The following is a 13557-nucleotide window of genomic DNA, read 5'->3' as shown; positions in this document are numbered from 1 at the left end:
TCTACAGTTTGTCAGTTATATACTTTACATATTTTTCAGTGTATATGTTCACCCACACCCAGGCCGACACCAGACACGGAAGGGCTTCCTCATTTTGCCGGTCCCAGGGACATGAAATGTGCCTCCCAGGGACTTAACTATGCATTTCCCTCATTGCTCTTTCAGCTTAGAAAGCGAACAGGCAGGTGTGGATTTAGTTGTGTCTCAAGGTGCCACAGGGAAAAGCAGAACAACTAAATGGTAAGGTATCAGTGGAACCCATGGGACATCTACACACACGGGATGTGGTCACAGGAGCAGGTGAGATCCACCCTCTCCCACAGCTGCTCCGAGCCAAGCTGCACTAACAGTGGTCTTTGTGTGTAAAAACTTGTTATTGAGAGAGTAGGACTGACATATATATATATAAAGAAGGCTGAGTGCCAAAAAACTGATCCTTTCGAAATGCAGGGCTCAAGGAGATTAAACAAATCAGTCCTCAAGGAAATCAATCCTGAATATTCATTGGAAGGACTGATGTTGAAGCTCCAATACTTTGGCCACCTGATGCAGAGTTGACTCACTGGAAGACTCTGATGCTTGGAAAAATTGACGGCAAAAGGAGAAGGGGGTGGCAGAGGATGAGATAGTTAGATAGCATCATTGACTTAGTGGACATGAATCTGTGCAAACTCTGAGAGATAGTGAAGGACAGGAGAGCCTGATGTGCTGCAGTCTATGGGGTTACAAAAAGCTGGACATGACTTAGCAACTGAAAAAGAACAAATTAACATATACACACTGCTGCTGCTGCTGCTAAATTGCTTCAGTCGTGTCCGACTCTGTGTGAGCCCATAGATGGCAGCCCACCAGGCTCCCCTGTTCCTTGGATTCTCCAGGTAGGAACACTGGAGTGGGTTGCCATTTCCTTCTCCAATGCAGGAAAGTGAAAAGTGAAAGTGAAGTCGCTCAGTGTCCGACTCCCAGCGACCCCATGGACTGGCCCACCAGGCTCCTCCATCCATGGGATTTTCTAGGCAAGAGTACTGGAGCGGGGTGCCACTGCCTTCTCCGATATACATACTACCATGTGTAAAACAGAGAGCTAGCAGAAAGCTGCTGTACAGCTCAGGGAGCTCTGCTCAGTGCTCTGGGATGACCTAGAGAGGTGGGATTGGGGGGAGGAGCAGGAGGGAGGCAAGGGATGTATGTATCCATATAGCGGATTCATTTCATTGTATAGCAGAAACTAATTACACTGTAAAGCAATTATAGCCTCATTAAAAAATAGATTTTAAAAACCTTGTTATTCATTTGGGATGGTGATTTGATAGTCCAGGAAGCTTTGTTCTCATAGGACTTTAACTGAGAACCAATAGGTGAGGGGGGAGATATGTTATTTTTCCAAGTATAAGACAGAAGGAGTAAAATAACAATTACCGACTCTGAAAGATGACATGGTTCTTTTAAAACCATTCTGACATTTGAATTTTATAAAAAAGGCAAAAAAAAAAAAAAAGTTCACAGCTGCATTTACATGGAAATTCGAGGGTAGGATTACTCTGTCCAGCTCTTTAGAAAAAACAATCTTAGTAAGTCTACTCATAAAACTGCTCTCTTTACTGCAAAGAAAACTTTGACTAACAGGATTCTTCCATGGTACACAAGTTTTCATCTTGGGTTCAGAGCAGACTTCCTTTTGGCTGGAAAATAGAATACTTAGTGAAGTATATTACTTAATGTACAAACATGTCTATAATCAGATTTGTAATTCAAAGGTAATTCACATTTATGTTTTTAAAAGTTATTGTAAGACACAGGACTTTGTACATTAAAAAAAACATTATTCCCAACCAGCCACTCAAACAAGGTTTTAGGACACAATTCAAAAGCCCATGGGGACTTAAGGATTAACCACTAGTGTAAAAATGCAAAGGTCACTGGCACAAATGGCATAAAATGTCCAAAAAGAAATGCCTAATAATATTTCCAACTCTTTTCCAACATGATTATTCCTGATACACAGTTCTAAGTGGACATATAATTTCCAAGTGACACATGGACCCAGCTTCTCATGCCAAGCGAAGTGTCTCTAGCTACTGACCAAGAAGCAAAAAAGGAAAGACACAAAGAATATAGCTTAGAAAAAAATTTTAAAGGAGTAGGTATCTGTAAAAAAATGATAGTTGGCTTGAAGTTGAGTATTTTCATACTGACCTAAAAATACATCAAAGTTGAGTATTATCATATTGACCTAAAAATACACCCATGTCTCCACTCACAGCAATGCACTGAGAAGGGCCAGGGCATCCTGCTGCTACTGCTAAGTCGCATCAGTCGTGTCTGACTCTGTGCGACCCCACAGACGGCAGCCCACCAGGGTCCGCCGTCCCTGGGATTCTCCAGGCAAGAACACTGGAGTGGGTTGCCGTTTCCTTCTCCCAGGGCATCCTAAGCAGCTGATTTACCTGTGGCGTCCAGGTGAGGGAACAGACAAAGGTCATGAGGTATTTTCTCAACAGGCACTGTGGATGGTGATCTGTGGATAAAGGAGAAATGCCCGTGGGTCCCAAGCTATAGAAGAGACCAGCACCTTCCAAAGTCTTTTCATAACTTACAGGAATCTAAGCTATGACTATGTAAGACGCAAATGCGTGCATGGCTAAGAACAGGTAAGATCATCGGGGGGCAATTCTTACAGTAATTCCAAGAAGCCTGTAGGTCATCCGCCCCTCGAGGGGGTCATCACTGATCTCTGAGGCTCCTCTAGGTCACTTCCTGGGCATGTCGCTTGTTAAAGAATTATAGAAATGTCCTCAGTCATATTTAGGACATGCAGAACGTCAGTTTGCACTGACTTTCATTAAAGTCAGACTTCCCCTTTATTAACGACTTTCTTCTGCTGACTTTTGATTTCTGGGGTCCATGAGTGTATGGGTTGAGGCCACACTGAAAAGTAGATCCTTAAAGAAAAATCTTAGAATTGACGATTCAAGTAGGCTTATTAGTCTAGGACAGAAGTCTGTGCTGCTGTTCAGTAAAAAGTTGCTGAACAAATATAAAAACTATTGCTCTAGGGGAAAAAGGCAAATTGGGTTTCCAGGAGATGTACAGGTTAACTTCGTAGAAACTGCACAGATGAACAGTTAACGTAAACTCCAAGTAAACAGTAATGAGGGCTCTTAGTGGGACCATCTATGGTGCTGGGTCTCAAAGTGGGGCCCCCAAGCTGTCAGATCAGCGTCACCTGGGAGCCCGTTACACGTGGAGAAGCTCAGGCCCCATCACAGACATCCTGAATCAGAAATTCTGCAGATGGGGCCTGGATATCTGTGTTTTAATGACCTGTCTAGTGACAGATGCAAGTAAAGGTGAAAACTGCCGATCCACAGGCTGCAAATTTAGCAGTCATGAATTCAAACTGAGACTCAATGAGGGGGACTGTTATTTAGCTTTTACCTCTCTATGTCAATGTTATCCACACAAAACTGGAGTCAGATGATTAGAAACATACTGATACACTGTTAGAAACATACTCAGAATACCCGGGAAACTGCTATTCACATCAAATAACAATGAAGCTGTTATTCGATTTTAAGTTTCAGCGTCAGTACATGAAAAAAAAAGCTGCTTTCAACTCCCTTTCCATCAGTGTATTAAGAAAACAGATTCACTCAGTAAGGGATGGTTATCATGGTGTATTCCAGACATTTTTAAACATATAAACATGGTACTAACAGTGACAATTTTCCAGAAATATACAGCCGGTAGGTCCACACACTACAGAACATCCCCTTCCTCATAAACTTACAATTGAAACGTGCAGTGACCTACATTTATTTGGCAATGGAGGGCCCACACATCTTCATGTCGACTCTAATTTAATCTTTCTAAAACTCCCTGAGAATCAGGTATTTTAGAAAGGAGAGCGTTGAGGTGTGGAGTAATAAAACAATCTGATCCAGCTCACCAGGCTGCAAGGGGGCAGAGCTGAGGCCTGGACAGGCAGCTCTGGGGAGCCCTGGGGCATTAAGGACCCCGAGAACTGTCACAGAGCACCCTGACCAGAATTTGGGACCGTGGGCATCCTTCAGGTCAACTACGCTAGGATCAAAGTGAGAAGTTACAGTCTGGAAAAGAAATTCCTTAAGAAGCAGGCCCTGCATGTCCTGAACATAACAGATGCTCAGTACATGTTTTCCTGTCCCCTTGACTCCTGTGCTAGGTCGTGACCAGCTCTCTAACAAAAACAGCCCTATTTCCATCCTCTTTAAAGATACTTCATAGCTTATCATGGAGTTTTTGTGAAAAAACACTTACTGTTTTTCTGGCTGCACAACTGCGATCTTTCTCTTCTTTTGTGCTGTAAAACAGGCAAAAGGGGGAAAAAAGAAAAGTGGCTTTAACAGCAAGTTGGGAATAAGCATTTTTTTTTTAAATGGCTCCATAGGTATAGAACTGTGTCTGTTTTTAAAGTAACAATTTGAAAACTGAAAAGTTACTTCATTCCAGGGCCACAATTTTATCTTCATCTCTTCCAGCACAAAACAGACTTTGACTTTTCAGAAATGAAATCTAAAGAGAATTTAGTACATTTTACCTTATCACTACATGGGCAACTTTATTCTAAAATGTGCTTCTAATAAAAAAGAACACACATATCAGACCTCCCAGGAACACAGCTGGTGAAATGGACTGGTACAAGCATTGATTATCCAGGTGACTTTTCCCCACAGAAAGTGCGATAAGGCAAATTATTTTACCATTGCAGCATGCTCCCAAATTAGGATTAGAGGCATGTTTATAAACTACAACATTTTATCATTAAAAAGCGGATTGGTACCTAGCAAATACATACGTCTGTCAAATAGTGACAGAAACCAGGCAACAATAACCTGAGGTTAAGAAAATTTCCAGGTTACATTTATAACTGGTTGGAATCACCTTCACAAAGACAGGCCAGAGCTTTTGGCAGCTACTAACTCAGGCATAGGTAATCCTGCATCTTCCAACATTAGGAAAAATTAATTCTCACAGAATTTCTAAAGCTGTCGGAGTTTGGCAGGTTTAATTAGACTTTGCCTCTTCAAAGCAAAATGCGTGTATGAGAAACAACAGGAGAACACGAACAAATAAGAGAAACAGTGACTCAAAATTTCATCTATTCTTGATTTTACTTAGTATCCAATTCCAGGACAGGCAGACCTCAGCGACATTGTGGGTTTGGTTCCAGACCACCCCAACAGAGTGACCATCACAACAGAGGCGGCATGGGAATTTTTTGGTTTCCCAGTGCATATAAAAGTTACATTTTGTAAGTCTACTATAAATCTGTAGTCTATCAAGTGTGTATCGTAATATAGCCTGTCTAAAAACCAGTGTATATACATTAATCAAAAATACCTGATTGTTAAAAAATGCTATCATCTGAGCATCACTGAGTTATAGTGGTGACATCAAAACGTCACTGATCACAGATAATCACAACAAATACAATAATGAAAAAGTTAGAAATGCTGCAAGAATTACCGAATGGGACACAAAGACACGAAGTGAAAAAATATTGTCGGAAAAGTGGCATCACAGGCGTGCTTGATACAGGGTTGCCTGAAACTTTCAATGTGTAAAAAACGCAGTACCTGTGACAGTAATCTGCCTATAATTACTAGGATAAAGTATAAACTCTGTGATCTCTAAAGGGAAAGATGAGTGTGTAGACTACGCTGCCTAAGTGGGTCTTTGTTAATTAGGGTGAGATGCCCAAATTGTGTGATGTCTTGATGAGAAGCCAAACACAACAGGCTGGGGAACAGAGACGAATCGTTGTTATGTTCACCTTAATCGTGTGGGCTTTCACCCAGAAAAACTCAAAACGCTCCTCCCCTCCCAAAGCCAGTGGAGGAGGAAGGGAGAGGGTCAGGACACGAATCTCTGTCTGAGGCACAAGCAGGCACAGGGGACTGGATCTAAGCCTGCAGAGCCTGGTGGGGGGTGGCCTGCCCAGGGCTGTGGGGGCTGAGCCAAGGACCCAAGACATTTTAAGTGAGAATAAAAGTCAAAGGTGGCCCTCAACACTGAAATCTTTATTCTAAGCTCATAATTTTAGAAGTATTTTAAATTGAGGGCAAGACATAACTGTCACCAGATGAGATTCAGTATGCAGGACTGGGTACAGGGCAAAAGAACCTCTTAGAATCCACCTCTGTCTATAGCCTGGGCCCCTACTTTATTCACATGAATAACCCCATCTGACTCTTGGTGAGTATTGGTAAGTCTCTTGTGTCCTTCACAATTTCTCAACCTCAGGAAACAGGAGGCCAGTGATGGCAGGGAACTCTGTTTACAGCAATGTTCTGAGCATCTGGGTAAATGAACCTTACGGGAGGGTGTTAAAAAAAAGTTAGCCAGAATACAAAGTAATAAAGAAAACATTAGAAATATCTAACCTACTTCACAAAAAATTAAAAGCCTATCTTTAAGGACACACAATTTTAAATACTACTGTTGACACATTAGGGTGGAATTATAAATGCTAAGATTTATTATTGAATGAATTATCATATACTATAAATGAATATTTTTTTAAGTGATTACCATTTCAGGATAATGACCTACAACAATTTACATTAAAACACACACTTGTATATATTTAAGTGGTGTGTTTGTGAGTGTATGTGTGTGTGTATGGGATGCTGGGTTATTTTGACTACTAATATTGGTTTGATTTGGCACTTCTGTGATCAGAAGGATGTAATGTAATGCCCCTTTCAAAGTCCAGTTGAAATCTCACTGGTAATTTAATGCCAAGAATCAGTTCAGGTCAGTCTCTCAGTCATATCCAACTCTTGGCGACCCCATGGACTGCAGCATGCCAGGTTTCCCCATCCATCACCAACTCCTGGAGCTTGCTCAAACTCATGTCCATCGAGTCAGTGATGCCATCCAACCATCTCAACTTCTGTTGTCCCCTTCTCCCTCCTTCAATCTTTCCAAGCCTCAAGGTCTTTTCTAGTAAGTCAGTTCTTCGCATCAGGTGGCCAAAATATTGAGGTTTCAACTTCAGCATCAGGCCCTCCAATGAATATTCAGGATTGATTTTCTTTAGGATTAACTGATTTGATCTCCTTGCAGTCCAAGGGACTCTCAAGAGTCTTCTCCAACTCCACAGTTCAAAAGCATCAATTCTTTGGCACTCAGCTTTCTTGATAGTCCAACTCTCACATACATACATGACTACTAGAAAAACCACAGCTTTGACTACATGGACCTTTGTTGGCAAAGTAATGTCTCTGCTTTTAAATATGCTGTCTAGGTTGGTCATAACTTTTTCTCCAAGGAGCAAGCATCCTTTAATTTCATTGCTACAGTCACCATCTGCAGTGATTTTGGATCCCAAGAAAATAAAGTCTCTGACTGTTGCCATTTTTACCCCATTTGCCATGAAGTGATGGGACCGGATGCCATGATCTCAGTTTTCTAAATGTTGAGTTTTAAACCAGCTTTTTCACTCTCCTCTTTCACTTTCATTAAGAGGATCTTAAGTTCTTCTTCGTTTTCTGCCATAAGGGTGGTGTCCCCTGCATATCTGAGGCTATGGATATTTCTCCTGGCAATCTTGATTCCAGCTTGCGCTTCATCCAGCCTGGCATTTTGCATGATATACTCTGCATATAACTTAAATAAACAGGGTGACAACCTACATACAGCCTTGACGTACTCCCTTCTCAATTTGGAACCAGTCTTTTGTTCCATGTCCAGTTCTAACTGTTGGTTCTTGACATTCATACAGATTTCTCAGGAGGCAGGTAAGGTGGCCTACTATTCTCATCTCTTGAAGAATTTTCCATAGTTTGTTGTGATCCACAGAGTCAAAGGCTTTGGCATAGTCAATAAAGCAGATGTTTTTCTGGAACTCTCTTGCTTTTTCTATGATCCAATGGATGTTGGCAATTTGATCTCTCGTTCCTCAGCCTTTTCTAAATCCAGGTTAAACATATGGAAGTTCACGGTTCATGTATTGTTAAGCCTGGCTTGGAGAATAGTGAGCATTACTTTGCTAGCATGTGAGATGAGTGCAACCGTGTGGTAGTTTGAACATTCTTTGGGATTGCCTTTCTTTGGGATTCGAATGAAAACTGACCTTTTCCAGTCCTGTGGCCACTGCTGAGTTTTCCAAATTTCCAAATATTGAGTGTAGCACTTCCACAGCATCATCCTTTAGGATTTGAAATATCTCTACTGGAATTCTATCATCTCCACTAGCTTTGTTTGCAGTGATGCTTCCTAAGGCCTGCTTGACTTCTCATTCCAGGATGTCTGGTTCTAGGTCAGTGATCACACCATCGTGGTTAGATGGGTCATGAAGATCTTCTTTGTATATTTCTTTTGTGTATTCTTGCCGTCTCTTCTTAATATCTTCTGCTTCTGTTAGGTCCATACCATTTCTGTCCTTTATTGTGCCCATCTTTGCATGAAATGTTCCCTTGGTATCTCTAATTTTCTTGACGAGATCTCTAGTCTTTCCCATTCTATTGTTTTCCTCTATTTCTTTGCACTGATCACTGAGGAAGGAAGATAAGAGATCACTTATCTCTCCTTGCTATTCTTTGGAACTCTGCATTCAAATGGGTATATCTTTCCTTTTCTTTTTTACCTTTAGCGTCTCTTCTTTCCTCGGCTATTTGTAAGGCCTCCTCAGACAACCATTTTGCCTTTTTGCATTTCTTTCTCTTGGGGATGGTGTTGATCACTGCCTCCTATACAATGTCACAAACGTCTGTCCACAGTTCTTCAGGCACTCTATCAGATCTAATCCCTTGAATCTATTTGTCACCGCCACTGTATAATCGTATGGGGTTTGATTTAGGTCATACCTGAATGGTCTAATGGTTTTCCCTACTTTCTTCAATTTAAGTCTGAATTTGGCAATAAGGAGTTCATGATCTGAGCCACAGTCAGCTCCTAGTCTTGTTTTTGCTGACTGTATAGAGCTTCTCCATCTTTGGCTGCAAAGAATAGAAGCAATCTGATTTCACTATTGACCACCTGGTGATGTCTATGTGTACAATCTTCTCTTGCCTTGTTGGAAGAGGATGTTTGCTATGACCAGTGCATTCTCTTGGCCAAACTCTGTTAGTCTTTGCTCTGCTTCTTACTGTACTCCAAGGCCAAACTTGCCTGTTACTTCAGGCATCTCTTGACTTCCTACTTTTGCATTCCAGTCCCCTATGATGAAAAGGACATCTTTTTGGGGTATCAGTTCCAGAAGGTCTTGTAGATCTTCATATAACCATTCAAGTTCAGCTTCTTCATCATAACTGGTTGGGGCACAGACTTGGATTACTATGTATTGAATGGTTTGCCTTGGAAATGAACAGAGATCATTCTGTTGTTTTGGAGATTGCACCCAAGCACTGCATATCAGACTCTTCCGTTGACTCTGAGGGCTACTCCAGTTGTTCCAAGGGATTCCTGCCCCCAGTGGTAGATACAATGGTCATCTGAGTTAAATTCACCCACTCCAGTTCATTTTAGTTCACTGATTCCTAAAATGTCAATGTTCACTCTTGCCATCTCCTGTTTGACCACTTCTAATTTATCTTGATTCATGGACCTAACATTCCAGGTTCCTATGCAATATTGTTCCTTACAGCATCAGACTTTACTTCCATCACCAGTTACATCCACAACTGGGCACTGTTTTCACTTTGGCCTCATCTCTTCATTGCCAGGAATAGTTAAGTATTTATATCTATGTCAGTAAATTATTGGAACCAATTACGATTGGTTTTGGGATAAACCTTTGGAGTAAACCTTAGGAGAATAAGTACTTTCTCAGATACAATCATACAAATGTATAGTACTTAGCTTAAACTTTTTCATGAATTGCATACAAACGGGGAGTAAAGATCCCAGACACTCATCTCCACCTTGTCACTGTGACTTGGTTTCTCAAGCTGGGAAATGCCTGCAGACATTCATCTCACGCAGATGCTTACAGGATGAATGAGACAAAAGTCCTGCTGTTCTGTGCAAAACTGAGAACATTTTTTGATTTTTACAGTTTGGCTCCACTCTCTTTACCAAATTGCCTATTTTTTCACCTAAGTCCCAGATATGCCCAGCTAGGCTCCGAGTGGGGCAATACTCACAGGCTGTCTTGTGTGGTGTAGTCAGAGGGTAGGAGTTGGCCTCACACCAACCCACAGGGAAGATGTCCATAGATTCAACGTCCACGATGAACTCTGGAGCCGGGCTCTGCAGGCCTGCGGGGAGTCGAGACAACAGGTGCGGACAGTGTTAACAACAAAGACACAGAAGGAGGGGCAATCAGAGAGGCTCTGCGCGGGGAGTGGGGAGACATTGTTCTGAAAGCTGAACCCAAAGCCAACAGTGTTTTACGAGATACAAGCACCAGATAGATCCAGCAGCAAAAGTTCATGGGATCCACAAGAAGGGGGGCTTGGAAAAGAGATACTTTCCCCTGAAAACCAGAGGAAGAGGATGATTGGGGACAACCACATCCTTGTCCCCAGTGAAGGACAAGCATCCTTCTTTCCTAAAAATGGCTTTGAAGCTAAGTAGGTAGTCCAGCCTGTGGGGTGGGGGCCAAGACATTCTTCACCCAACACCAAGCAGAGGTCAACCTTCAACCAACAGAAGTGAAAGGTTCCGGTTAAAAGGAACTGGGAGGGTTCAGTGACGCTGGTTATAAGCAGTGAGCATCAAAGCACAATTCTCTAGGGTACATGCTCCTTTATCCCGTGCCCACGTCACTTCTTCTGAACTCAGACTCTTGCCGTATGACACCGAAGTCACTTAGGCAGGAGTGTCTCTTTGGTGGGGATCTGCCTTCATATTATAATCAAAATGATGCTTTGTGTTAAGTTGGCATAGCAGCTGAGAGACTCTGAGAGAAAAGATCTGGATACAATATGAGCAGAGGTTCCAAGGAACACTGGTTCCTGAGAGAATAAATTTAGAACCCTGCAAACTAGTGAAGAGAAGGAAATTCTATACCAAATCAACAGTTCTCTAAAAACACCTTTTGAGGAAAGACACTCTTGAACCAAGAATCAAAAGATAAGAAAGAGCTCTATTAATGGAGTGACCCCCTGGCCCTGACCACTTAATCTTGCCGTGCTTTTGGTTTCTTCACTGGGAATCAAAATAAAAGTTAACACTCTTAGAAACTCCATCACACACCAAGCTATCACACATGATCTGATGAATTCTGAATCGCACTTCGCCTCCAAAACTTAGCTTCTGGAAGCTCAATACCAGTAAACATAAAATCTCCTCACTATTTCAGCGACACTGGCTCCCAGAGTACATTATATGACAAACCCAGGTACCAGATTTAGCACTAAAACATAACTTTGGTGTACACAAAGTGCCTGGAACACTGACAGCAGATGCTGATACACACATGTTATCACCTCCAGTCATCACACTGAACTAATGATGTGTTATCAGAGAAAGTCATTACTATGGTTATCAATCCTAACTTCCTTTTCACTGAATTCTCCGATAATTTGAAAGATATAACCTACAAGAATGCAAGCAGGTTTATAGGGCTTAGGTTTCAACACAGTTGAATGAATAGAAAGCATTTCCGCCCTGCATTAAATGACTCAACCAACATTTAACTAATCTGCTAAAGAAATCATCAAACAAACAAAACTGCCAAAACAGACAAAAGCTAAAGAAACTCCCCAACTAGCTTCAAATACAAAACTGATCTTTTCTTGTCGAGAAGGGCACTGGACTCAGCAGACGGGCCAATGAAAAGAGTCACTGAGCTGTTTGCTGTTACACAGGGCACTCCCTCATCTTCAGGCTCAGAAAAATACAAAGATAGAGCCTATTTTTTAGCTACTCAGCAATTTTGCTAACAGGCTGAATTCATCTACTACATACAAATAGGAGATGTGTTTAGGTACAAATCAGATTTTCAAGGTCAAAGGCGTACTTCAGGAGGGAGTATAAAGTGAACTTTATAGATTACTTCTTCCCAAATGCTCTGCTAGTTCAGACATCACATCATATTAGTGTGCTTTAACATACACACTTCTGTAATAAAATAAACATTCATATATTTCTTTTCCTAAGAATCATTTTGCTTTTAATTTTATTTTTGGCTGTGCTAGGTCTTCACTGCTGCATATGGGCTTTCTCCAGTTGCAGCTAGGAGAGCCTACTCTCTAGTTCCGGTGCCTGGGCTTCCGTAGTTGCGGGCCACAAACTTAACTGCCCAACAAAAGGCACGTGACGTGGGGTCTTCCTGAATCAGAGATCAACCCACATCGCCTGCAATGGAGGGTGGATCCTTAACCATTGGGCCACCGCTCCTCTGTCCATGGGATTTCCCAGGCAAGAGATACCTGAGTGGATTACCATTTCCTTCTGCAGGGGAAGGATCCCCTGCACACTAGCCGGCGGATTCTTGACCATTGCACCATCTGGGAAGCCCCTAACCTCGTCTAGTGTTGACACCAATGTCAGATGGGCTCAAGTGTGCAGTGAGAAGGTAGAGCACTGAAAGACAGAAAGCAGGACCTGCGTCCTGGAAGCCCCTCCCAGCACCCACTCCGCACCGTCCACCTGCAGACGCTGCCCACAGAGCAAGATCTAAGAGAAGCCCTCACTCATCTCAGCCCTGGAGCTGAACTCCTAAGGAATCAACACACAGCAAAACTGGCTGACAAGAGCGACATAGGATAGGAAACCATCAGAAAGAAAACAACAGAAATGGGATTAAACGTGTAAGTGGAGGGAGAGAGCCATGGATGGTGAACTCTTAGGACACTCACTCTAGTGCAGGTACTTTTCAAAGAGTTTTATCCTCACAGCCCTAAGAGATCAGATGGTTTCACTCCCATTTTACAGAAGAGTAAACTAAGCTGAAGCTCCAATGTTCACACCTGATGCAAAGAGCCAACTTATTGGAAAAGACCCTGATGCTGAGACAGACTGAGAGCAGGAGAGGAGGACAGCAGAAGATGAGATGGTTGGATGGCATCACCGATTCAGTGAACATGAATTCAGGCAAACTCGGACAGACAGTGAGGGACAGGGAGGCCTGGCGAGCTGTAGTCCACGGGGTCACAAAGAGCTGGACATCGCTTAGTGACTGAACAACAACAACAAACTGAGGGTCAGGAAAACATCAAACAGCTGGTAAGAGGGGGACCTAGGGCTCAAACCCAAGCAATCTTGCTCCGGAGCCTAGGAAGGCATTCGAGGGAGGTTCGTGAGAACACGGTCAGTCAAAAGTCACACCGAGCACAACAGCAGCTTGAAAACCCAAACTCGCCTTTGGTTCCTAGTGCAAAGCCTTCTAGGGAGGAGATCTCCCTCCTCGGCCTCCACCAAATTCTCCCCCCAACATCCCCATATTGCTTAAGAAAGCCAGAGCCAGGGCTGTCGCTGCCCACCCAGAACCTGTGTAGCTGACTGGCGGTCTCCAAAGCCTGTTCACAGACAGTGCCCCCCACCTCCTGGGCCACCTTCCTCAGCTGTGCAAGAACATAGGTCCTGTCCCATGTATACATATATATGTGGATATATACCCCATGT

The 13557-nt window shown here is 42.6% G+C and overlaps 1 protein-coding gene across 6 annotated transcripts in view; it reads right to left on the bottom strand.

Moving 5' to 3' along the window:
* Window positions 1-13557, bottom strand: part of SFMBT2 (Scm like with four mbt domains 2) — a 211252-nt gene that overhangs the window by 27398 nt on the left and 170297 nt on the right. For all 6 annotated transcript variants that reach the window (XM_059892640.1, XM_059892639.1, XM_005214128.5 and 3 more), the window contains 3 exons: window positions 10131-10244; window positions 4300-4342; window positions 2448-2518 (listed from right to left, as the gene is read on the bottom strand). In XM_059892640.1, the coding sequence (XP_059748623.1) occupies window positions 2448-2518; window positions 4300-4342; window positions 10131-10244 (228 nt within the window). The remainder of the gene's footprint in view (window positions 1-2447; window positions 2519-4299; window positions 4343-10130; window positions 10245-13557) is intronic.

This window comes from Bos taurus, chromosome 13 (assembly GCF_002263795.3).
Source record: "Bos taurus isolate L1 Dominette 01449 registration number 42190680 breed Hereford chromosome 13, ARS-UCD2.0, whole genome shotgun sequence".
NCBI classification, from domain to species: domain Eukaryota; kingdom Metazoa; phylum Chordata; class Mammalia; order Artiodactyla; family Bovidae; genus Bos; species Bos taurus.
The sequence above is the reverse complement of the archived record's forward strand: the minus strand, read 5'-3'. Positions and strand labels throughout refer to the sequence as shown.